General features: G+C 42.7%; 1 protein-coding gene across 18 annotated transcripts in view; it reads right to left on the bottom strand.

Annotated features, from left to right (window-relative positions):
* The window catches only part of GPHN (gephyrin), a 572,379-nt gene that overhangs the window by 57,026 nt on the left and 489,183 nt on the right, over positions 1–26,170 (bottom strand). For all 18 annotated transcript variants that reach the window (XR_005597335.1, XM_039533323.1, XM_039533330.1 and 15 more), the window contains 2 exons: positions 18,504–18,596; positions 8,059–8,114 (listed from right to left, as the gene is read on the bottom strand). Coding sequence is in view for 17 of the 18 variants with exons in the window: in XM_039533323.1 (XP_039389257.1) it covers positions 8,059–8,114; positions 18,504–18,596 (149 nt within the window). In the remaining variant the exon portion in view is untranslated. The remainder of the gene's footprint in view (positions 1–8,058; positions 8,115–18,503; positions 18,597–26,170) is intronic.

A 26,170-nucleotide genomic window follows, 5' to 3' on the forward strand; every position in this document is an offset into this window, starting at 1 on the left:
CATCTGAGAAAAGAATAAATAAAGAAAAAACCTCGCTAATAAAAATCAGCTGGAAGCTAATGGGGATGGATGTGCAAGTTTCCTTGTTCTGTGCAGAGCTCCTCATTTGCTCTGTCCATCCTTCTGCTGTAGTCTCATGTGGTGATATTCCTTAAAGTGCCAACATAAATTTAGAATATCAGTAAGACAAAAGTTGATGTACCTTGTTCATTGGGGCAGTACTGGGGGAGGAGGTGAGATTGACCTGATTTATCAGGCAGCATCAAAGTGGTTAAAATATCTACCAAGATAAAATTGAGAGTTCAGGCTGCATTTAATTTTGCTTATTCTAAGGACAGAGGAGATCAAATGTTTTTCAACAGGGCATAAATAAAATGGTAATGAGAACTAAAAAAGGCACAATTATCATGTACCATCTGGAATTCCACTAACCACAGAATCATAGAAATGTAGGGCTAAAGGGACCTTGAGTAGTCATTTAGTCCACTGATTCTCAGCCTTTTTCCATTTGCGGACCTCTACAAAATTTTGAATGAAGGTGCGAATCCCTTTGGGAAATCTTAGACCTAGTCTGCGGACCCCTATGGGTCCACGGACCACAGGTCGAAAACCACTGTTCTATGGTAATGACAACCTTTTCCTGCCCCTAGACAAAGTCTGCGGACCCCCAGGGTTGAGAACCACTGATCTAGTCCACCTCTCCCTGCGGAGACAGGATCAAATAAACCTAGACCATCCCTGCCCCCAAGGGGCAGAACTGGAGTCAGAAGCCAGTAATTGCAGCCAATGATCAAAGCAGGGCTGGGAAAGACTGGAGAAGAACTGGAACAGGGCAGGAGCAGACTGGAGCAGGACAGGAACAAGGCAGGAGCAAAGCTGGGAACGAGGCAGGCACAGGGAGCAATTGTAGCTGCTGGTGTCAGCACTGAGCAGCTAGTGACCTGCTGGTGAGCTTAAATGCAGACCTGTTGGCTCCTTTCAGCCACTCAGGTGGGCTGGCCAATCAGGTGAGTCTGCTGCAGCCACTGGGTTCATTAACCTGCCTAAAAGCTGAACTGGCTAGCTGCAGACTTAGCTGAGGGTACTCAATCCCTTGGTTCCTGACACTCTGTATTGAATTTCATTGTGCTAGTTTCAGACCAATTCTCCAATTTATCAAGGTCCTTTTGAATTCTAATCCTGTCTTCCAAAGTGCCTGAAATTCCTCCCAGTTTGTTAACATCTGCAAATTTTATAAGCATGCTCTCCACGACATGATCCAAATCATTAACAAAAATATAGAGTAGTACCAGACCCAGGACAGGCCCCTTCAGGACCCCACTAAATAGACCCTTCCAGTTTGATAGTGAACCATTAATAACTACTCTTTGAGTTTGTGTTTTCAACCAATTGTGCATCCACTTTATAGTAATTTCATCTAGACCACATTCCTGAGGTCTAGATGATTATTATAGAGCAACTTTTTACTGTTGATGAGAATGACACAGCCCTACATGACAAAAGCCTGGCTAAAATCAAGATATATCAAGTCTGCAGCTTTCCCTTACCCAGTAGTCATCTGATTCAATCAGTATAGTAATCTTAAGGTTTTAAGTTATTCAAGATTTGAATCCAGAACATTGCTATGCATCTTACAAATTTAGCAAATTCACAGGTGGCTCAGATTAAGACATTTTGTGGGTTCTTCATAGAACTCTTCCATTTTAAGAGATCTTCAGGGAAATATACTGACCCAGGAACATAGGACTTGCCACATATGCTTTATTTGTCAGTAAATGTTATCTGAAAGTCTTTTAAAAATAGTCTTGCCTTCTCCATGCAGACAAATGGTCCATCTAATCTAGTAGCCCAGAAGTTCTCAAATTGTGGTCCATGGACCACCAGTGGTCTGCGAGCTCCATTCAGGTGGTCCGCGAATAGTTCCCTCTAAGGTGCGGACCTGGGTTGACGCACACGAGAGAAGGAAGGTCCACCCACCTAATTAGTGAAGCCACACAGGCGTGGCTCCACTAATTAGGTGCCTGGACCGTGGAGAAGACACACATGTAGGTGAGGTGGTGGCCTTGAGGGGAATAGGGGGTAGGTTGGAGGGAGGAAGTGGGGTGAGAAGAGGGGATGGGAGAATTTGGGACGTGCAGGGCTGTGGTGGCCAGAGAAAGAGGTGACTTTCCCCAGCTCCAGAGCTGTGGCTGCCGGGCAGAGACGGCTTCTTCCCAGCCTCAGCTCTGTGGCTGCTGTGGTGGGGGAGATAGTTCCCTCCTTTCCAGCCCCAGCTTGGGGGCTGCCACGGTGCGGGAGAGAGGGCACATCCATCGCATTAGAAAGGTAAGAGTACTGATATTAAAATATGAGTTGTGTGCTTTTATTTGTAGAACAAAAAGTTAATTATTATTAAGTTTTTTTTTATATATATATAGCACTTTTATCCAAAGCGCTTTACAATAGTTAGCTAACGGTACAAATAACATTTGGAAAGATCATTAAGTGGTCTGCTGAGATCCTCAGCAATTTTCAAGTGGTCCGCAAAAAAAAAAAAAGTTTGAGAACCACTGTAGTAGCCTATATCTGTTTTTCTCCTGGAACAGATGCTTCAAAAGGCTAAACCATTATTTTATGCTTGGAATCATTACAGCCCTTATAACCTTTGTCCTAGCTATACTGTAAAAGTACATACTATTTTTGTTCACATAACTGTCTAATGGTGTTTTAAACTTACTAAGCTATTTGTCTCCTATAGCAGCAGGTTTCACAGGTTAATTGTATATTGCATAAAAAAGAATTTAAATTTCCTCCCAATTTAAACGTATTGCCTTTTGGCCTCATAAGGAACATGTGTATGAAAATGTCAGAATTCAATGATTAGGGTCAATTGTTGTAAAATGTGCTGCATTTTCAGCTTTTTGCCCAGTGAATAAGCATAATTACTCTTTTCTGATTTATAAACCTCCAATGATGTAAAGTATCCAAACACAACTGTGAATGTGATTGGGTGTTTTTTTTTACAGTAAGCACTGTTGCCTGTATATTTATTATCTTCCATTTCTTTCCTTTTTAAAATTGAACATATTCATTTGTTTTTATGTATTTGTATTTGAGAGAGTGGTATTCTATTGTGTTTTATTACATTAGTTTGCCTTTATTCTTTTCTGCACCACCCCAAGTGCATGGGCACTGTAAAACAGAATGAATAAACCTATTGGTACTACACAACATATCATTATTTATTATTATATTTTTGTTATAATGTTGTCTTCACCCTCAGGTAATAGCCCAGATTCTGCAATCATCAATATGAAATATACAACTAAGAAAATGGCAATTAAGATGAAAGACGCTGCTTTAATACAGTGAAGTTGTAAAATACGTAGTAATAATAATATTTGCACTTCTATAATGCCTTTCATTTTAGAACCTCAAAATGGGTTACAAACATCAAAATCCCATTTTACAGATGTAGAGAAACTAAGGTACATAGAAGCTGTGTCTTACCTATGTCAAAAAGTGATTCTGTGGCAGAGATGAAAACAAAACCCAGGAGTCTTGCCCGTGTGTTCCCTGCTCTTGCCATTAGAGAACATAGACCATTAATAATTATTCTAATTAAAATCCTCAGTTGTCTTAGACAATTACAGTAATCAGATCAAGCTAATGCTGAGCTTAGAATGTACCCCACTTTCATTGTGTCCTGGGGCATTTTTAAAACATCATAAGGACCACACCCTTTATTCCCCCCCAACCAAACTTCCTACTGTGATAAATGTACTTCCACTCACAGGGAAACAGATACAAATCCTTTCATAACTTAGCTGCTTTTCTCCTGAACCAAACAAAGGGAGTCACTACAGAATGATATGATGTACTCTTGCTCCTCACTCACACTAAATGTGCTGTTTCCTTAGCAGCCCTTTGTTTGTCCAGCAGCAGGCGATCTAACCAAGTTTTGAAAATGGACACACATTTCTGCTCCTGCCAGAACTAGGGTAGCTTGCACCACATGCTGTCTTTCAGAACCTATCCGAGACTGTAGATGTCCACCAGTATGTTACAAGTGGACCCAATCACTGGATCCCACATGCTCCTAAGCCAGCAGGGTCTGGATAGAGCCAGTCACTATTCCTAGCTTTGGGTCTCTAAGGCATATACCCAGGTGAAGACCTCATATCTGCCACCCTTCCTTAAGACATGAGATTCTGCAGCCCCACTGCCTTAGATTCCAAAACCAGTGCCTCAGCCCACCAGAGCCCCCAGTGGCTTATGCACCTTCCCTCAAAGTTCCACTTCACTGTGGATGCTCTGAGCTTCTTGATTAACCCATTCAAGAACAACATGGCAGGCAAACAAGGAACACAGGCTTAGTCAAGAAACTTCTTACCCACAGTCATTTTGCCCTCAAGACATCACTAGAGAGTTACAAATCTTTGCAATATATCAAATGGTCCTGAAATGCTGTGTGTTATATGATTGAAATATGACTATATATATCAATAATTTTGCCACTATTGAGACAATTGCAATGAATCTTGTACAAAGTATAGCATGTAATGTGTCAGTGGAAAAGTTATAATTTGCTAAATAAGATTATCCTGTTTAAATCCATGTATCATCACTGTATCTGAAGTTATGGATATTGACTATATACCTGTGTCTCAAATGTGTTTGTTCCTGGGGTAACACCCACAAGGTAGTTTACATCCAGTCTAGCCAGCACATTATGAATGGACTATCAAGTTTGATGGCCCATTAAGGACACTTCACTCTAACAATGGGTCACAGAAGAAACTCATTCTGACCAGATAGATCTTCCCGTTGATGCCTCAGCACAGATATGAGCAATGGCTGGCTCTGTGAGTCATCAAAGCATGTAAGGACATGTGATTTGCTCATGTGACCTTGGACTCAGAGCAGTAACTTTCCACAAACTAGGCTGTGAGCTTTGTTTGGAACAGAAAATTTCCAGGCATATGGTAAGGAGTACAAAAGACCCCCGGGATGAGTCAATTTTGCCTCCCCTGATTCTGTGGACCGTAGATTTACAACTAAAAGGAACATACTGAACTATGGAGCGAGGGCCTTCCAATCTTTTGGAAGTTACCAAAGAGACTTTACAAGTCAGAAGTCTATAATATCTATATGCTATAAACCTGATATAAGGACATTACAATTATTGAAGGTATATGATCTATTAACCATTGTAACTCTCTTCTTTTTTTAATTAATAAACCTTTAGATTTTAGTTACTAAAGGATTGGCAGCAGTGTGATTATTGGGTAAGAGCTGAGTTATATATTGACCAGGCTAAATGGCTGGTCTCTTGAGATTAGAAGGATCCTATATGTATTGAATTTGGTTTCAGTAACCACTCTTCATTGAGTCCAGTGTCTGGGTGGTCAGAGAATGCATTTTTGACTTCTTTTTAACCAATGTGGGGAGACAGAAGTTTCCTTTTGTTACTGGCTTGGTATATCTAATGATAGAATAATGACCAATTTGGGGTGAGTCTGCTCTATTTCTCAGCAGTTTGTCCTGAATCTGGTGAATAGTCTCAGCTGGGCCCCACTGAGACACAGTGACAGATGCACCCCCATTAGTCTGATTTCACTCCCAACCCTTATGTAAATCTGACGCTTGGTCTACACTAGGAACTTATGTCAGTATAACTATGTTGCTCAGGGGCCTCGAAAATCCATACCCCTGAGTGACGTAGTTATACCGACCTAATCCCCCGTGTAGACAGCACTATTTTGAAGGGAGGGCTTTGTCCATCGACATAGCTACTGCCTGTCAAGGAGGTGGAGTACCTACACCGATGGGAGAACCGCTCCTGTCAGGTAGGTAGTGTCTTTACTAAGCACTATAGCTCAAGTGCTGTAAGTGTGGACAAGCCTTGAAGTCTGGTCAGCATTTTAGGCTAGGTATAGTGTCCTTCCTGCCTTCTCCTTCTTTCCAGCCAGGGGATGGCACCCGTCCTGAATACCATCTCTGACTCTATTTTGTCATGTCCCCAGGCTGGGAAATTCTAGCTCCAGGCCATGCGAGTCCCATATATAGAAAACCATTGTCGCCTGAGGTGAACCAGTCATTCAGAGTCATACAAAGTTGCATTCCAAAATAAAACAATGTAAAACTTTAGAGCCTACAAGTCCAATCAATCCTACTTGTTCAGCCAATCGCTCAGACAAACAAGTTTGTTTACATTTGCAGGAGATAATGCTTCCTACTTCTTAATTACAATGTCACCTGAAAGTGAGAACAGGCGTTCACATGGCACTATTCTAGCTGGTGTTGCAAGGTATTTATGTGCCAGATGCGCTAAAGATTCATATGTCTGTTCATGCTTTGGCCACCATTCCAGAGGACATGTTTCCATGCTAATGATGCTCATTAAAAAAATGTGTTAATTAAATTAGTGACTGAACCACTTGGGGGCAAACTGTATGTCTCCTGTTCTGTTTTACCCACATTCTGCCACATATTTCATGTTATAGAAGTTTTGGATGATGACCCAGCACATGTTCATTTTAAGAATACTTTCATTGCAAATTTGACAAAATGCAAAGAAGATACCAATGTGAAATTTCTAAAGATAGCTACAGCACGTGACCTATGATTTAAGTATCTGAAGTGCCTTCCAAAATCTGAGAGGGATGAGGTTTGGAGCATGCATTCAGAAGTCTTAAAAGAGCAACACTCTGATGTGGAAACTACAGAACCCAAGCTACCAAAAAGGAAAATCAGCCTTCTGCAGGTGGCATCTGACTCAGATGATGAAAATGAACATGCGTCGGTCCCACTGCTTTGGATCATTATCGAGCAGAACCTGTCATCAGCATGGATGCATGTCCTCTGGAATGGTGCTTGAAGCATTAAGGGACATATGAATCTTTAGCACATCTGGCATGTAAATCTCGTGCAACACCAGCTACCACAGTACCATCCAAACACCTGTTCTTACTTTCAGGTGACATTATAAACAAGACGCAGGCAGCATTATCTCTGCAAATGTAAACAAACTTGTTTGTCTGAGCAATTGGCTGAACAACAAGTAGGACTGATTGAACTTGTAGGCTCTAAAGTTTTACATTGTTTTATTTTGGAATGCAGTTTTTTGTACATAATTCTACATTTGTAAGTTCAACTTTCATGATAGATTGCACTACAGTACTTATATTAGGTGAACTGAAAAATACTCTCTCTTTTGTTTCTTAGAGTGCAAATATTTGTAATAAAAATAAATATAAAGTGAGCACTGTACACTTTGTATTCTGTGTTGTAATTGAAATCAATATATTTGAAAATGTAGAAAACATCCACATATCTTTAAATAAATGGTATTCTGTTACTGTTTAACAGCACGATTAATCGTGATTACTTTTTTTAATCGCTTGACAGCCCTAGGAAAAAGTCATCTACTTCAGGGAGACTGAAGAAGGGAAAATCACTTACATGTAATTCTGCATATTTTAAGACTTCTTGGACAATTTTCATTTCTTGGTTTGCATGTTCATCATATCACTTGCACACACAAGTAACAGCAAAAATTCAATATGCAAGTGATTTGTGCATGTACAAACAGATGCTGGGTAGAGGTCCGTTTGAAAGTTTTCAGTGACAAGTGGTTAGGATTTTGGTTTTCTATCTTTTCTGTAAAATTACACCATCAACAACACAGCAACCCTCAACACCATCCTAAGGCATTGGATCATTGCTTATTCATACATGAGACCACCCATCTACTGAATCACCAACACTACCACCTAAAGTATTCTGGGGTTTCCCTCTGAGTCTCTCATGCAAGTACTGACCTGATCTTACACTACTTAGCATTTGAGATCATGTCCCAAGTTGTATGGCTGCAGGCTAGACAGTGCACACAACTTTGTAATTATTTAGTGTCAACTTCAGTAACAAATACAATCTTTGGGGCACTTTTGAGGATTCCAGAGCACAAATGCAAGGCACAAATTAAAAAAAAAAAGTCAGATCCTTAGTCCTACAAGAGAAGAAAAACAACTTAGCATAAAAAGAGAAAAAGAAGAGGAGAAAAGAAATTGCACTCACCTGCTCACCAGCTTGGGATTCCCCAATGATGAATCGATCCCCAGGGCCATCAGCAGCTGTAGGACAATACAGAAGAAAGAAGATGATAAAATGACTAAACCATTGCAAATGAGAAAATAAGAAATCAAGATTGGGAGAACCTTAGAATAATCCAAGATTTAGTTTAGACTTGCTTCTTTAGAACCTGTATGAGAGGATATGAATATTTTGCAAAACATTTTGGACTTTTAGGTTTAAGATGTATTTATTAATTTCCTAATCACAGGTTATATAATAATATTTTCTACCACAAAATTGCTCAGATATACTCATTGTTCCTAGTTCTTGCAAGGGTATGCAGAAGTCTGGGAGAATGTAAAAGGAAACCATTGAATATTATCTTCATATCAAAGGTTTCCAATTGTACATAAGATTCTTAAGATAAGAGCCTCAACTTCATGAGGTAGAGGTAACAGCAATAGTTGATTATCCTCTCTGTGAAACTGCCACTAGACGGGAGGCCATGATATATATATATTTTGCCAGCATGTTACATAACTGTTTGGAAGACAACAGCAGAATTTTGGATATCAAGATTTCTGGGTTCCCTTCCTAGCTCTGGGAGGAATGTGATTTAATGATTAGTGCAGTGGTTACAGACAGTATAGACAAGCATGTACATCTGACGCATTCACTCTGAAAGACAGTGGGGCTAAGTAGATGTGACTCACACATGCCACGTTAGAGACTTGGGTTCTGTTCCTAGCTGTCAGTGTCAGAGGTGATATTTGAACTCATCATTTCCTCACTCCCAGCCCAGTGCACCTTCATTTAGACAAAAGGGAATTTTGACGGGGGAGAGCAGGTGGGCAAAGGTTTATGAGTACTGCAGTTGGACCAGTCTTAAAATTAAGGAACACATTTTACTGTGTATGTTCAAATAGCAATTTCCCAGGGCTACTCATTTGTCCATATCTGGACAGATTTTCAAGGGGACAGCAAAGATACTTCTGCTAACAAATGCTGAGTTTCTGCTTTGGAGGCACTAGAAAGGTCCGAAGAAACAATTGAGAATAACTACCATATTTTCCCTGCTCTTATTCTCAGAAACTCTTAAACTGTTTTTGCTGAAACTGAATATATAATTCTGAGGCAGAGACCAAATACAGAAATTATTAATGTGAACAGCTGAAGTTTGAAGCAACTGAAATCGTGTAAAGTATTAAGTGTTAGGAGGTGTATAGGTGTCGCTATGTGTTCTGCCTGTAAGAACTGTATTTATGCTTTTATAGCACCTTTCATTTGAGGATCTCTAAGTGCTTAAGGAACGTTAATTAATTAAACCTCACAACAACCTTCTGAGGTAGGTGTTATCAGTATTACAGAAGAAGAATCTGAGGTACAGGAAGAGTAAGTGACTTGCTCAAGGTCTCATAGCTAGAGTCAGGAACAGAATCTGGGAGTACTGACACTTAGTTACCTGCGCTAACCATTTGACCATGCTACACCCCAAAGTGATTATATCTACAGGCAATGTCATCCTAGAGGAAGAGTACAAGATTGGAAGTCAGGAGACTTGGAATCTAATCATCCACCCTCAACGCTGGCTTCTCACAGAATATCAAGTCATGTTCAAGTTGTCTTTCTCTTTATCTTCAAGGCACTCAGTACTTTGAGGCTTGGGCCCAACATAGCTAGAAGATTGCCTAAAGCGCTGATGTGATGACCAGGGCAGTAACTCCACTCCTCAGGCACAATGAAGCTTTCTACCATAAAGGTAAAGTTAATCTGTGCAGGAGAGAGAGTTTTCTTGGGGACCGGTCTGAGACTTGTGGAATGAACTCCCACAGGAACTACGAATCGTCACAAACCTTACCACCTTCTGCTTCAAGTGCCAGGGTATTTCTTTGACCTGCTGCAATGGGGCAGATAGGCCCCCCGCTCTCAGGGAGGGGGTAAATAAGAGCCTGTGGGCACAACTGGCCCAGCCCCACTACGCTTGCAGCAGTTCTCGGGACTCAAGAAGGGTCCTAAAGGAAGAGGCTCAGCTTAGTTAGGGAACTGACCAAGGAGAACAGAGAGCAGCACTGTGGGTCTTCCTGGATGAGGAAGCCTTGTTCTAGCCAAGATCCTGCCTGGATGAGACTCCCAGTGGATGGGATCACTGGACCCACAAAGACTGATAAAAGAGACTGGCCACATGGAGACAAGCCTTGAGTAGAAGGGCAGGGTCTTGCTGACAAATCCTTGGATGACCTTGCTTTTGAGTTGTTTTCCTTTTATTCTGGACTCTAATGCCCTGGAAGGGGTGTGACTCAAGTGTGCCATGGCCAGTGGGCTAAGACACCAAGGCACTGGATCTATGAAGGGTGACACCCGACTGTCAGGGAACCACAGCTGATTGAGTTGTGCCTTGATGGGCCACAAAGGGGTGTCTTGTAGACAACCTGGTTGGCACCTGTCTTCTCTATTCAAAACAAAACAAAAAACCTAGCCTAAACAGAAAACTTACCAAAACAAAACACTATGCTGCATGCAAAATTCTCCCCCTAAGGAGAGGATAAGAGAGAGAACAAACCACCTGTGACAGCTGTTAGTCATGTCACTCAATGCACTATTGGAAGGGGCTCCGAAACTATAGTGATGAGGGTAGCATAAGAACCTATCTAGACTAGACTAGAAATCCTGCTCCCACTGAAATCAGAATTTCATCATTTACATTAACTGGAACAAAATCTAGTCCCTGGGTTCTAATTTGAGCTCTGAAAATAACTTAATTTCTGTTACTCTCAGAGACCCCATCTGAAAAATGGAAGTATTTACCATACCTATGTCCCCAAGGTGTTGTGATGTTTACTCAACTGTGGTCAGTGTCTTTCTCTCTCACACTGAATAATACCTTACTTCATAAGTAGCCTCACTGATTTCACTGACAGTTCACATGGAGTAAAGTACTGCTCATCACAAGTAAGGGCCAAAGAATCAAGTCTTTTACAATGTCACCAACTCATGAGAGTCTATCACGAGTCTCACAATATTTAGTATTCTAGAATGGGGAGGGGGTTTGATAGCAGCCTTCAACTACCTGAAGGGGGGTTCCATAGAGGATGGAGCTAGGCTATTCTCAGTGGTGGCAGATGACAGAACAAGAAGCAGTTGCAGTGGGGGCAGTCTCGGTTGGATATTAGGAAACACTATTTCACTAGGAGGGTGGTGAAGTACTGGAATGGGTTACCTAGGGTGGTGGTGGAATCTCCATCCTTAGAGGTTTTTAAGGCCCAGCTTGACAAAGCCTTGGCTGGGATGATTTAGTTGGTGTTGGTCCTGCTTTGAGCAGGGGATTGGACTAGGTGACCTCCTGAGGTCTCTTCCAACCCTAATATTCTATGATTCTAAAACACTATTGGGTTAAGAAATGTGCTTTAACCCTTAAAACCTATTGGAATCAAGAGATTACATGTAAATGTGATCTCTCATTAAAGAAAAAAAGTAAGTTTTTAGCCTTTTTGATGTATAGAAAAGCTTGAAAATGTGAAATGAGTGCATCCTAAAGAATCAGAAATCAGGAGGCAAATAAAAAGAATTTCAGATTTATAGTTTTAAAAAAATCTCATGATTTTTGACTATTTGAGGCTGGCAATCTTTTTGAGATCCTTAGATGGAAAATACTAAGTATTATTATTATTATTATTATTATTTATTATTACTGTAAGTACCTATTGACCCCAATAAGGGGCATTGGAAGTGCTTTCTGCCAAATCTACAGTCTGTTGCAGTGGTGAATTAATTTCATGAGTCTATCTGTATCTGCTATTTCAGACAAACCTCTTGGGTCTGCATTACATAATAACACTGCCCAGTAAAATCTTCATTTAATTTTAAATGAGTTGTGTTGGCTATTTTCTTAGCTAAATAAAATCATATTAAAAATGTAATCTCAAAATCAAACCAGATTTTTCGTTAACTAACTCCTTTCCTTAAAAAGTGGTACTCAGCTGTTAAATAAATAGCTTTGCCTACCTCTCAGATCTCCTGTATACATATTATCTTGTTCTCCAGGAAAACAGGCAGTTTGTTTCCTAGTTGTTCATCTGCTTCTACTGCTCATTCCTTACCTAATATCCACAAGTGGTTGCTTTGGGACTGATTATGATGTATCTAATGGAGGGTTATAACATAAGATGAGCTGAGGAAAAGATAACAGGAGCAGATGAACAACTAAGAAACAAAAATCTTGTTTTCATGCCAATATTCCTAGCAGGGAAACATGACGTGGGGAAAGAAAGACAGACAATATATGATATAAGCAGATCTGTTTCTAAATAAAATACATTTCAGAGTTTTCCATGTGCCACCAATTACTATTCAGAAGTCACATAACGGATTAGCTCAAAAGTGCACTGGGGAGGACCGGATTTCCAATTGGGCACAGCAGGCATGTCTAGAGGCACTGGCACTCATTGCCAAATATGTGATTTTCTAGCCCAATTGGGCTATTTTAGCTGGAAGTTGCCAAGGTTTTTTAGCCGCTGCGAGTTGCGGTATTTTGGGCTATTTTGCTGCCCTGCTGCTGCTGGCCACACTGCTCAGCTCTCGAGAGGGAGGGAGCCTCCTGATCAGTCCCGCTCCCTGCCGAGATGCCCCACACACCACTTGTCTCACATTGTGCCCCCTCCCCTTAGGTGACATTTGCAGCATGTACAGAATTCTTGTCCAAGGGAGGCAGAATTCTTTTCCCCATGAAAGAAAATGTGCTTTCGCCCACCAGAGGCCACTGTGGCACCAGAACAGCCTGAGCTGGCTAAGGCTAACTGGTCTGGTGGGTGGCAACAAACAGCTAGCAGGTGAGTGGTGTGTGCATTTTTTCCTCAAGTGAAAAGTCACAAAAGCCTTCTTCAAGCCAGGTTAGGAAACAGAGTGGGCCACACAGGGCTGCTGGGGGGCTCCAGGGCCACATGGGAATGCAGGAGGGGAGGAGGTCCAGGCAGGATCATATGGAGAGGTGTGAGGGGGGCTCCAGGCAGGGCCACACGGGGGGAAGGGGGGGGGGCTCGTAAGGTGTAAATCTGGCCCTGCACCAGGGTTTATTGATGAACTGAGAACCATGAGGTGCATTTCACTACTTTTCTGCCAATATGGTAGTAAATGATTTCAAGTTAGCATGAATCAAGATGTACTTCACTTCAAAAGTAGATTTAACTTTTATTCAAACTGAGTGAGTAGCCTTGGTTGATGTGAAACACACTCCGTGCTGCTGAAGTGCATTTCTTCATTATCTCAACAACACAGGGTTCATAGGCACATAGAGATTGCCACATTGAAACAGTAGTCTGGAAATCCATCTTGGACAAGCAGTCAATGCTAGATATTTCAGAAAAAATGCAAAGAAACCATAATGCATCAAATTCTGCAGTACTAGATACCATAAAAGGAAATTTCTACTGGACCCCAGTGGGTAGTTCACAGTCTAGAGCATAAAAATTTATAATCTTTGTAATTGTTCATGTTGTTATTTGTATAAATATCTAATCTTTATGAAAATCTTTGTGAGCTGTTTACTTCTGGAGTTTCCTGTGAAAGTGAGTTGCATAGTTTAATTAAACATTGGATTGAAAATATGTCCTTTTATCCATTTAAATCTGTTGCATTTCAAAATATTCCCAGTAGTGAATATCAATCAATGACAACCTTATCTAGTAACCTTTGTTTCATTTCAATACCCCAAAAAGTCACCTGGAAACATCTAGATTCCCTTACCATTCTGAGACGAATTGCTTTCAGGAAGAATGGCTACTCTGCGGTTGGCTACATTTGTAATGGTTTATTGAGTTCACATTCTGAAACCAGTCTACAAATCTGCCGATGAAAGCCTATTGAATTTACTAATTTTTGAAGGAAAGATTAATTTCACTTTAAAAAAAACTCCAACCAAGTCCCTTAACCCTTGACTCCAAACTCTCAAATACCAAAGGCTGAAAATAACTCAGCAAAGTTGAGCCAAAACTTTCCCTACCTTTGTTCCTAAGAACAGTCACTGATGGCAAGTGGTCCTGGGGCTAAGATATTCAGCTCTGAACAGGTGTTCTCTTGTGTAACAGGGTATTATATAACTGTACATATTTCCTTAAACTTTCAATATTAGATTTTATTTTATTTTTTGGAAATAATTTTCATTTTCTGAAATAATAAAAAAAAAAGTTAAACTACAACATAAGGAATGTGACAACCTTTGTCTCATATATAAGCCTATTTTTAAACAGTCTTACAATAGTGAGGACACATTAGTGAGGCCCATATTCAGTTTGATCAATGTGTACTGCACACTGAAACCAGATTTAACTTTTAAGGAGTGTCATCACTCCTTGTAAATGCTGTCCAGAATTGCAGCTCCCATGTTTTTGGACTGCAAGAGCAGCTACTGAATTGCTCTCCCTCTCTCTGGAAGAAACTTACTGGAAAGGGATCTGAGAGTAACGGAGAGTAGCAAGGGTCATGGTTCTGTTAACTAGCCACCTGTGCAGGAGGGAATTAGGTACCACGTTTAATGAACTAGTCTCTCTGCCCCATGTTACCAAAGACACTGTGCCTCCCTGAGGCAGAATGCCTATTGATCCCTCTCCCCCCCCCCCACCCGGATTGTGCAGTTTTCACCATAGCAACTACAGGACTATGCCTAAATGCCAAAATTTAACTCTTATCTGGGAACAAGAAAAAAATCCATGCATTACACCTCCATTTAAATAGCTGCTAATGCCTCATAGGAAACTCTGTCCTGCTCCTTTACCTTGAACTCTCGTCTCAGGGCTCAGATCTGCGAATCAACCTACCATTTTATCACCTCTGCAACAATGCCTTTAAATTTCACTGCCTGGAATCTACCTCTGCTGAAATCTTCATCCATTCCTTCATCTCCTCTTGCCTCCACTACTGCAGCTCTCTTCACTATAGCCTCCTAAATTTCCAACTCTCCAGAGTTGAGCATGCACAGAATGCTATTGCCCACCCTCTTTCACATAGTGCAACCATATCACTCCCATTCTCAAATATCACCATCTTTTTCTGAAATGGAATGTGAAAAACATTTTACAAATATTAATACTACTACTAATATCTGTATGGCCTTTGACCTGAACACTTGGCCAAAATTCTGGGTCTTGCAGGTTTGTATGTTAGGAGGAAAAACTGATGAAGGAGTCAGGTATTGTCTTGATGCAATCCTGTTTATTTACAAATAATGTACACAATAGTACTGTTTTCTTGGACAGAATAGGAATCAAGCAGCAGGAGATAGTTTTGTTCACAAATCAAAGCCTCTTTCCCAGGGCCGCCCAGAGGGGGGGGCAAAGGGGGCAATTTGCCCCGGGCCCCGGGCTCCGCAGGGGCCCCCAAGAGAAGAGCGGAGGCTCCCGCCTCCGCCCCTCTCCTGGAGCCTCGGCGCATCAAGCGCCGAGACTCCGGCCGAGCCCCTGAGCCCCGCCCCGCTCAGAGCCGCATGGTGAGGGGGCGGGGCTGGGAGCTCCAACGGGGCCTGAGCCCCGCCCCGCTCAGAGCGGCGTGGGGAGGGGGCGGGGCAGCTGCCTCCGCTCGGCGTGGAGTTCACAGCCCCGCCCCCTCACCACGCGGCTCTGAGCGGGACGGAGCTCAGGCCCCGCCGGTGACGCGCTCGGTAAGGGGCCGCGGCCGGGAGGGCGGGAGAAGCCGGGGCCGCGGCCGGGCGGGCGGGCGAAGCCGGGCCGCGCCGCGGCCGGGCGGGCGGGCGGGAGAAGCCGGGGGCGGGGCCGCGGCCGGGAGGGCGGGGGGGAGAAGCCGGGGGCGGGGCCGCGGCCGGGAGGGGCCGGGGCCGCGGTTGGGCGAAGCCGGGGCCGCGGCCAGGCGGGCGGGAGAAGCTGGGGCCTGGCGGGCGGGAGAAGTGGGACCTGCCGCCGAAGCACAGCCCAGTCTTCGGCGGCGGGGGGCCCCATCTGTTCCGGGACCCGCCGCCGAAGTGCCCCAAAGACCCGCAGCGGGGGGCTCCCGCCGCGGGTCTTCGGGGCACTTTGGCGGCGGGTCCCGGAATGGAAGGGCCCCCCGCCGCCGAAGACCCCGGGCCCCCGGAATCCTCTGGGCGGCCCTGCTCTTTCCAGCCAGCACTCTATCGAAAAGCTCCTGCTTTTAATTTTTTTTCAGGGTCACACTACAAGTGTTTCTCTGGGTGCATCTGGGGCTTTCTCGCTGCCTTCTCTGTGTGCTTCTGTCCAGCGGGAGGAACATCCAGTGCTCTATATTAACTGCAAACTATTTCCCTGGGAATTGGCCTATTTTGTTATTGAAAAAAAGGGCTTGACTGTAAAATAGGCAATAGATGCATTTCATTATTACCTGCTTGGAAACCCAGTCATCCTGGTTATGGATCATGCCCCCTAAGATGGCTGAATGTGACAAAAGACCCCAAACTCTGATCGATGAGTTGATATCTGTCCCTTCAGCCATATGCCTCCAGGCTGAGCACGGAAGGGACAGCTGAATGCCAACTTCTTCTCTTGGGAAGGGATGTGGGAGGTGGATTTACATCCAGTCCCCCAGGATCTGGCTTGAGCGGGAGGGTGGGTGTTGGAGTATACTAACGCCGCACTAATCCAGCAAGGGCTAATGTGCTGCTGTGAGCCCACTCAACAAGGACTGTTGCTCAAGAATTGGACTTTTTAGCCACTTGCGATGCTGCAGCATGACACAATAATTGAACTGCTTTGGCGCTCAAACCATTGCCTTTTGAGATAGATGGCTGCCATTCAATACATAAAGACGACTGTAATGTCTGGGACAGGCCTGTGGGGCCTAATGAGACTGTTCCATGGAACCCCTGCCCATGGGACATTTGGGGAACTGTCTCAGTCAATTCAGTGGATTTCTGCCCTTTACTGAAGTCTGCCCTATAGTTTGTCTTGGATCATAAAGAGCGCAGTCACAATGTTGGAAATTAGCCTCCTGAAAAGCATCAGCATTACCATACTTGTGCCCAGGCCTGCATGCAACTATGAAATCGTAGCTCTGTACCTGGGAACTGGCCCCTCAGGATTCCTGAATCTAAACAGCCATTGCAGGGATGCATGGTCTGTCCTGACCACAAATTTCCTCCCATATAAACAGTGGTGAAAATGTCCTATAGATTTTACCACTGCTAGGAGTTCCTTTAGGGTGGTGAAATAATTTCTTTCAGAGAACTTAGATATTTGTTGTAATACCCTCCAATATCAAAGGGGTTTTAAAACATGGGTAGGCTAAGACAAAAGCAGTCTCAAGAGCCTTTTTCAACTCCAAAAATGCTACATCACACTCTGCTGACCTGTGAAATAGTTTCTCTTTCTCACCAAACCTATACAATTGTTTTTCATATTGGCAAACTCACAAATAAACCTTCTGTAATAGGTGCACAACCCTACAAAACTCTGGTCATCTCTGAATGTCTGGGAAGATGGCCAGTTCTGCGTAGCCTCAGTTTTCTCTTTGTCAGTGGAAATTCCCACCTGACTGGGTGCTCAAGGTAAATTACCTCTTTTTGAAACAACTCAAATTTCTTTGGGTTCACTTTCAGATTGGCAGACTTAAGTTTATCACAGACCATTTGTAAATGTATCAGTTCCTGTTCAAATGTTTAGCATGCACCAAGATATCATTATCCCCATTTTACAGATGGGAAAACAGAGGCACAAAGGTGAAGTGACTTGCCCAAGGTCACTCAATAGGCCAATGGCACAACTAGATTGTCTAAGTCCCAGATCAGTGCTCTGTTCTCTAGGTTATACTGCCTAAGGAGTCTTTACAGGAAAGTTCCTAGGAAAACGTTCACTGTAATATAAAAAATATTTTAATTGCTACATCTAATTACTCTGAAGCATGCATTCCCAGACACAATTTTGAAAATGATCAACTGTAATAATAAAAAATAATTAATAAACAAACAGTAAGATGGAATTGTAACAGTCTGATAAAATATTTGATGTATAGGAAACACTCAATAATAAAAATTCTAAAAAACAGGAAACTCTTTGAAATTCTCATGTCTGTCTCATACAAGAACTGCATTTCCTGGGTCTCATCTATATCATGAGGCCAGACTTCCTGCTGGAAGTGGTAGCAAAATGGCAACTTTCATTGAAAGGGCTACCAGACCCAAGAACAGTTATAGAGAGTAAAATATTGAAAGGTTTTACTAAACATGGCTCTGTAAATATGCATTTTCACTCCCCTTCTCCCTGTTCTCCTCATTTAAAGAATCAGATCTCATCACTGCAGTCTTCCTTTAAAGTGGCTGAATTTTACACAGCCATGATTTCAGTGATGATCTAGACATCTACAAATAAAATGTATAACAATAGTTATATCCAAGAAAGAAGTGCTTCTAACTGGAGCATGCAGGTGTACTAACAATCTGGGGTAATGCTGAGTTTTCAAAAGATGCACTGCTTGCCTAGAGTTAAAGCATTTACCTCTGACAGCGTATCCATCTTTTACCGATGCTGGGAAGGGGGGTAGGTTGTCTTTTGCATAAACATCTTGAGCAAGAACTCGGCCCATTCCATCTAAAAGGGAAGAAAGAAAAAAAAAGACCATGTTCCATGTCAGTGAACATACTCAAAGGGAATAGACGGTGACAGCAGTGTGCTCCCATGGATGAAATTCATGTGTATGTGACACATCTTGTAATCAGGTCTGTCAAGCTTTTGATTTCTCTCCAAACCAATAGGGAAATAAATGGAGAGATGCAGCCTGGAAGCAGAGATGAAAGATGTGGTTCAGTCAACCTGCATTTCTGGTTAGAACAAGGTTGTTGGCATTGGATTTGGATGTACAGTATCCAGAACCAGAGCAGTCAGCTGAGATACAGACTGTGGCCTGGTCTACACCACAAAGTTAGGTTGACATAAGCTGCCTTGCATCAACCTAGTTGTGCGTATGTCTACACTTAAATTTGTCTCCCGCTGATTTAAGTGCCCCATTACAGTGATGCAGTAACACCGACCTTCCCAAGTGGCAGTGAGACACATTGATGTACTGAGGTCAATGCAGCATGAATGTAGATACTATGTTACTTATGTTGACTCCAAGAGTCCTCCAGCCACTGCCCCATGATGCCCAACACTGACTGCTCTGCCCAGGGGTCATGGAGACCAGAAGGCCTCCTGCCCCTTTAAAGCCCCAAACATTTTTGAAATGCCTTTTGCTGATTGTCCAGCTTGGCGAGCATACCTATCTGCTTCTCCCATTGGCCCTGACTTCCCTTCGTGGGATCCTGATGCAGTGTAATAATCATAAATGTAAAGAAAGCACCACAATATTGATAGGCGCATTGATGATGTTATTCACAGATGTACAGCAAATACCACACAATTCCTAGCAGACCCCAAATCAGCAGGGCCAGGTACAGTGCAATACACCACAATGCATTACTGTGGCTCACTGTTAAGGTGATCTTTCAAAGCCTCCCTGAGCCATATAGCTCTGGATTCAGATCTTCTAAGAGTCCTTGTGTCTGGCTGTTCAAACTCAGAAGACAGCCGTTCCACCTCTGCGGCAACTTTTCCCCCTTTGATTCACAGATATTTTGCAGGACACAGCAGGCAGCTGTAACCACTGGGATATATTTTTCCACTGATATCCAGTTTTGTGAGTATACAACACTAGTGTCCCTTCAATCTACCAAAAGTGAATTCAACTGTCATTCTGCACCTGCTGAGCCAGTAGCTGAATCTTTCCTTAGTGCTGTTGAGGTGGCTAGAGTACAGTTTCATGAGCCAGAGGAGCAAGGAGTAGCCTGGATCCCCCAGGATCACTACTGGCATTTCAACATTGCCAGTGATACTCTGCTGGTTGGGAAAGTCCCTGCCTGTAGCTTTCTGAACAGTCCTATGTTCTTAAAGATGTGAGCATCATGCACCTTCCCTGACCAGTAAACAATGATGTTGATGAAGCATCTCTGGTGCGCCAATACCGCTTGCATAACCGTAGGAAATTAGTTCTTTCTGTTGATGTACACTGTGGCCATGTGCCAGAATAAGGGCTGGTGTCATCTACCACTCCACTTCAGTTCAGGAACCTCATTGCTGCAAATCCAACCATTATGTCCTGCACATTGCTGAGAGTCACAGTCCTGCATAGCAGGACAATTAATGGCTCTGCACACTTGCATAACAATGGCCCCAGCAGTGGATTTTCCAATTCCAAAAGCATTTCTGACTAGTAGCACTTTGGCATTGCAAGTTTCAATCAGTGCAACTGTTACTCGATTCTCCACTGTCATTGCAGCTCTCATTTTGGTGTTCCTGCACTGGCAGGCTAGGGTAAGCTCAGCTCACAGATCTATGAATGTGGCTTTGGGCATCCAAAAGTTCTGTAACCACTGCTTGTCATCCCAAGCCTCCATTACGATGCAATCCCACCAGTCAGTGCTTGTTTCTTGAGCCCAGAAGTGGCACTCCACCATCTGTAGCAGCTCTGTGAACACCACCAACAAACTTGAATTGGTTCTTGCTATGTCCCACAGCAATCTGTCCTCAAAGAAATCATCATGTTCCTCCCAGTTTGATTCTTTGTATCCTGTACTTGAAATGTTTATCACACTAATGTAGAGTTGTGCAGGCTCCATGCTTCTGTCAGCGATGGCAGACAGTGAGGACGGCTGCTGAGGTTCGTGGGATTTTTTTTTAGAAGGCGTGAAAATTATGGGATATAGATGACATTATGGGATGGAGACATTTGCATGCTGGGAATTCGACTCCTTGCTCCCAGTCACCCCAGCGTGGCTAATTTCTGTCCCACCATGCCTTGCCAGAACTTCCCAAAAGATAGCGCACTGGATGGTGGCAGGCTGCACACTGGGATACTTACCCTGGTGAGTATGCACAGTGCTGACACAAGGAGCCATGTATGCAGGTGCACAAGCGATATACTAACTGTGGCGGCTTTATGCCAGTATAATTTGAATCGACCAAAGTTAGACATGGCCTATGAAACTAAAACAAATGTTTGCATACATTGAGACATCTTAAAGAAACACTATCTTTTTTGTATTTGTAAAGGAAAAATCTTTAACCTTTTTTTTTTAAATAGTATTTTTTAAAGAGAATTCTGCATTGGAGAAAGGTGCTGGATTGAGCCCTGAATACAAACATGATCCATTCCTGAACATATTTTTATGAATTGGTGTAAAAATCATGCTATAAAGTAGCTTTACGTCTAATAATATTTGTTTTATTAGAGGTAGATGGAATTGTTTTGCTCAGTAAGAAAATATGGTTGTTTGGATGTCCATATGCTATGGTCATGGGCATTATAAGAAACTTTAGCTGGATGGAGAGACAGACAGATTTTTCAGGTACTCCTGAATTGCTAATTGAATTTTGTTACAAGGACACAGTTAAAATTGGTTAGGTGCCAGTCTTGCATGTGTGTGTGTGTGACAGAGAACGTTGGTGTCAGAATTGTTTATGTAATCTTAGCTTGTGATTGGAGTTGTTTGCTGGCACATCTCTCAATTGCACTTCGCAACCATAACCAAACTATTGTTTTTGAATATATTAGGTGAAGTTACTGATATGTACTCTCAAATTTGGAAAATATATCTAAAGACAAAAATGACATTAAAACAGAGTGAAAAGAGTACGCATCAGTAATTTAGGAGTAGAAAATGATTACAGGAATGTTCTGATTATCCAAAAATCAAACATTAAAAACCCAGGAAATTCAGAGTTAGGCTTACACTTAAAAGAAATCCAAAAACATTAAGATATGGAAATGCATAGTTAAGGCACCCAAAACAATCTTAACTCTGGCCCTAGTGAGACCATGGAATAATCGTGCAGTGATGATTAATGCATTTTAGTGTTTGTGATTCCAGTATAAACTAATTTTTAAAGATGAATTGGGGTTGTTTTCATATTTTTCCCTCCCCTTGTTGGCAGTAGAGGTGATAGTATTGTTTCATTCTTTCTTTGTGATCTCCCATCTGTTGTATCCAGTCTTATACTTAGATTGTAAACTCTTCAGGGCAGGGAATACCTCTGCTCCAGTTAGCCATGTGAGGAGGGCAGAAGACCCTGCCACCTCCCTTGAGCAGGGAATCCTTTGAGGGAAGGTGGCCCAAAAGGAGGAAGGAGTGAGGAGGACCCAAGTGCTCTCCATTTGGTGCCTTGTAAACAAGGATATGGGGAACCACAGACACTGCCATACTTCATAGCAGCCAGGGGAACAGAATCCCCAGTTTCTACCATCTTAAATGGGGGGCCCCACAACCTGGAGGGGGGGGCATTGCCATAATGTAGAGGGATGGGGCCAGTGTACAGGAAGTCCCCCATGTGGGATATGCTTAAGACCCTGAATATCCTTAATTCAGCCTGAAGTGTCCCCCAGCCTAAACTATTTAGCCCCCAACCCTGGCTCATGTTCTATGTCTGCTTTTGCAAAGGCAGCAGAGGAGAAAGAAGCTCCAGCTTCTGAAAAGCTTATTCTTCTGCTGCTGGAGGCAATGTGGACAATTGGGGAGGCTGCTTAGAGCTACTCCACAGTCAGGTTACTCTAAAAAAGAGTGGGAGAGGGAGAGACAGGAAGGAGGTTCAATGTATGTGAGCGTGGGGGAGAGTGCTGTGTATGGGGTGAGGAGTTACCAAGGGGGTTGGGGTTTGGGTGCCAGCAGTCTGAATTGGGGAGGGGAAGACTCATCTAAGGATGAAGGCTCTGTGTGTGTGTGTGTGTGTGTGTGTGTGCGCGTGTGTGAGTGTTAAATTGCAGAGGGTGCTGTCCTGTACGTGAGTGGGAATCTTAGCACGTGTGTGATTTTGTTGGGAACAACCTTGGCAATGTGGGTAGTTGTAGATGTGGAAATTTAGTGGGGGGACCAAGTGAGAGCCTCAGACAAGACTGTGTGTATGTACGTGTATTTCTTTTTAAGGAAGACCGGAGTATGTGTGTGATTTGGGGATAGGAGGAGAAAGAGAGAGAGAGAGACTGAGTGCGACATTTTTGAAAGGGAAATGGGAAAGTGCAGGTGAGTTTAGTTTTGCACAGCAGCAGGCCAAGCTTTTCAAACCTGTAAGTTAACTAAACCTTGATATGTGTGAATACTGGTGAACTGGACTTCAGTTAAATGGAGTTGTAATGTAAATTACAATTTATATATCCTGGAGCAAATATTTATGGTGCATTTTAGAACTTCTGCTTTTATAGTAGGAATTAGCATGTAAATGCTGACATATTCTTCACTATAGCAGCTAGAAAGGCACCTTTGATACTCATTAAGAGTCTCCACATTGTCTTATGTGGAAGTAACTTCTTTTTATTAGAAAGCTTACTACAAAGCTTGAGTAATTGTAGTGAAGGGGAGAATACGACACACACGACATTTTTATTATAGCTGAGAAATCAGCTTTCAGAGAAATAGTGAATGCCCCCTCTCTTCATACAGGCACAAATCCAATGCAAAAGTAATGCTTCTAATTTTAGCAGGTAAGCTGTCTTCATTTTATTTCTTGTCTGCATGCAAAAATCACACCAATTAGAGAGAGATGGTGGACAGTATGTTCCTGGCATCCTGCCATGTGCTATTTGGGGTGAACAAATGGACAGCCAGCAGCTAGAAAGCATTTCATTAAGGAAAGAGAAAGAAATAGTAGTGTTTGGTGAAGCTTTGGGCATTTAATTCAAAAAAGTAAAGACACTCTCAAATATATTTTTTTACTCTCTTTTGTTTGCACTTTCATCTTGGAAGTCTAAAAATCTTTTTTGCCCTAGTGTTTATGACTAATTTTGATTTTTAAAAATAAAAGTTCTGAAATGTCTTCTGCGTCTTCAGACTCCTCTTCCTTGTGGTGATAGCTTTTTGGTGTTAACAGAAAAGGCCTGTAAATTTTGTTTCTTTGAAAATATCACTGTAATAGGAGTCTTAGTTTTGTGTCTTTGTGAAACTTGCACAGCTGTTAAGAATTTTGATGCCTCAGGGCAGTGGTAATGGGATAAAGTTGTGAGCCAAGCCCCCTAACGGATATCATGCACTACCCCATCCCATGTTATAAATGCTTTCCCTCCCCAACAGTTAAGTGTTTTTCTGCAGTTATGCAGAAGGCAAAGCTAAAATAAGCTAATTAGAATTATTAAAATATTAGAAAAGTATGCCCAAGTAATAAATAAATTAGGTGTAAACAGAGAAACACTAAAAGTATATAATTCCCAAACTGTGAAGGTAGGTGGGTTGGGTTAGTGAACATTGTATAGCAAGGATCGTCTTCAAAGAAGCAAAATTACAGTTAATATTCCCATCTCTAAGGAAACTATCTGTCAGGATTCCAACTCCTGTGGAATGAAAAGTTTGAGGGAAGTCCCCAAAGAAAAAATAGTGAAAGCTGCAATGAGCAGCAACAGCACGGCCATTGCCAACAATGGGCAGACCAAAATGGTCATGCTTGCAAAAGGAAGCAGAGACGTTGGGGGAAAAAATTTTAACGCAAAAACAGGGCCAACTTAAAATAAGGGACAATCTGAAATAAGACTTCATTGAGGTGGTAATGTTTGGCCTTCTTTACCTTGAAAACAACTTCTGGACAAAGGAGAGTCTGAAATGGATTTTCCAGTCAATAATGCTTAGTGTGGAGAGAAAAGGACCATGTCATTGTTTTATAGATGTCTGCTATGGGACATCTCTGGAATAAGCAGCAGAGATAGCTTTTCTTTCCACTGACTGAGCCTTAACGTGGCTTTCCAGCTTCTAGTCAGCCAGATTATCATAAAAAGAAATCCACTTGAATATCCATTTAGACAGTCCTCTTGGTAATAGCTCAGAGATCTAGTTTCAACAGAAACAAAGAGTTGGATGGATTTTCAAAGCATTTCAGTCTACTCCAAAGAGTAGTACCCCTAAGAACTTTTTGTGGAGAAGGGTCCACTGTGAGATGTGGACATGAGATGAAAGTTTATCTTATTTATATGGAACCATGATGTTGTGCTGGGGAGAAAATCTGGTTGAATCCACAGCACTGCCTTATTCTCATAAAGCTTGGTATAGGGTGGATCAGTCACTGTGGCCTGAAGCTCTCACATATTAAGTTGAAGTCATTGACAACAGGAAAATAAACCTCCATGTATGAAATTTCAGATCCCAGGAACTAAGTGGTTCAAAATGAGATTTTTTTCAGCTTTGTCAGAATGAAATCTATATCCCACACCACAGGGGGTATTTTAATATTATTGTTTTTTGAAGTCACTACATGGACCTAACCGACAAGGGACTGCATAGAGCAGGGGTAGCCAACCTGAACCTGAGAGGGAGCCAGAATTTACCAATGTACATTGCCAAAGAGCCACAGTAATACGTCAGCAGCCTCCCATCAACTCCCCGCTAACCCATCAGCAACCCTGCTGATCAGCACCTCCCCCTCCCTCCCTGTACCTCCCGATCAGCTGTTTTGTGGCATGCAGGAGGCTCGGAGAGGGAAGGGGAGAAGTGAGGGCAAAGAAGGCTCAGGGGAGGGGGCAGGAAGGGGTGGAGTTGGGGCAGGGCCTGTGGCAGAGCCAGGGGTTGAGCAGCGAGCACCCCCCAGCACACTGGAAAGTTGGCGCCTGTAGCTCCAGACCCAGAATCGGTGCTTATACAAGGAGCCGAATATTAACTTCTGAAGAGCTGCATGTGACTCCGGAGCCACAGGTTGGCCACCCCTGGCATAGAGAGTGGTTCACCTTCACTTAGAATTGCTGAGAAATTTAGTCTTTATGTAAATTCAGGTGGTTGAAGAAAATAGTCAAGCAGTTTTGAAGTGGGTCAAGTGAAGGGGTCACTTTGGGCTTGACTGAACCAATCTGCAACCCTTTTCTATTTTAGGTCTGTCTGGGATTTCAAGATGAAAGAACACAAGACACCGGCTCAGATGGAAGTTACAGTGCTCCTTTACTGGATGGAGCAAATGGCCCTGGTTCTGAGGTTGAAGCCATATTCTCAACTTGGGTGGACTGGCTTTGCCCATCCACTACCGAGTTGTGAACCAAATCTATCTGGATCAGTTTGAGGATATTAGGATCATCAAACCTTTGTTTCTCCTTAGCATTGACAGGACCTTTGCTACCTGGCTTTCTGAAAACCTGTTCTTATATCCCCATTGAATACTGCTCAGGA

Source organism: Mauremys reevesii, linkage group 4 (assembly GCF_016161935.1).
Source record: "Mauremys reevesii isolate NIE-2019 linkage group 4, ASM1616193v1, whole genome shotgun sequence".
Lineage (NCBI taxonomy): Eukaryota > Metazoa > Chordata > Testudines > Geoemydidae > Mauremys > Mauremys reevesii.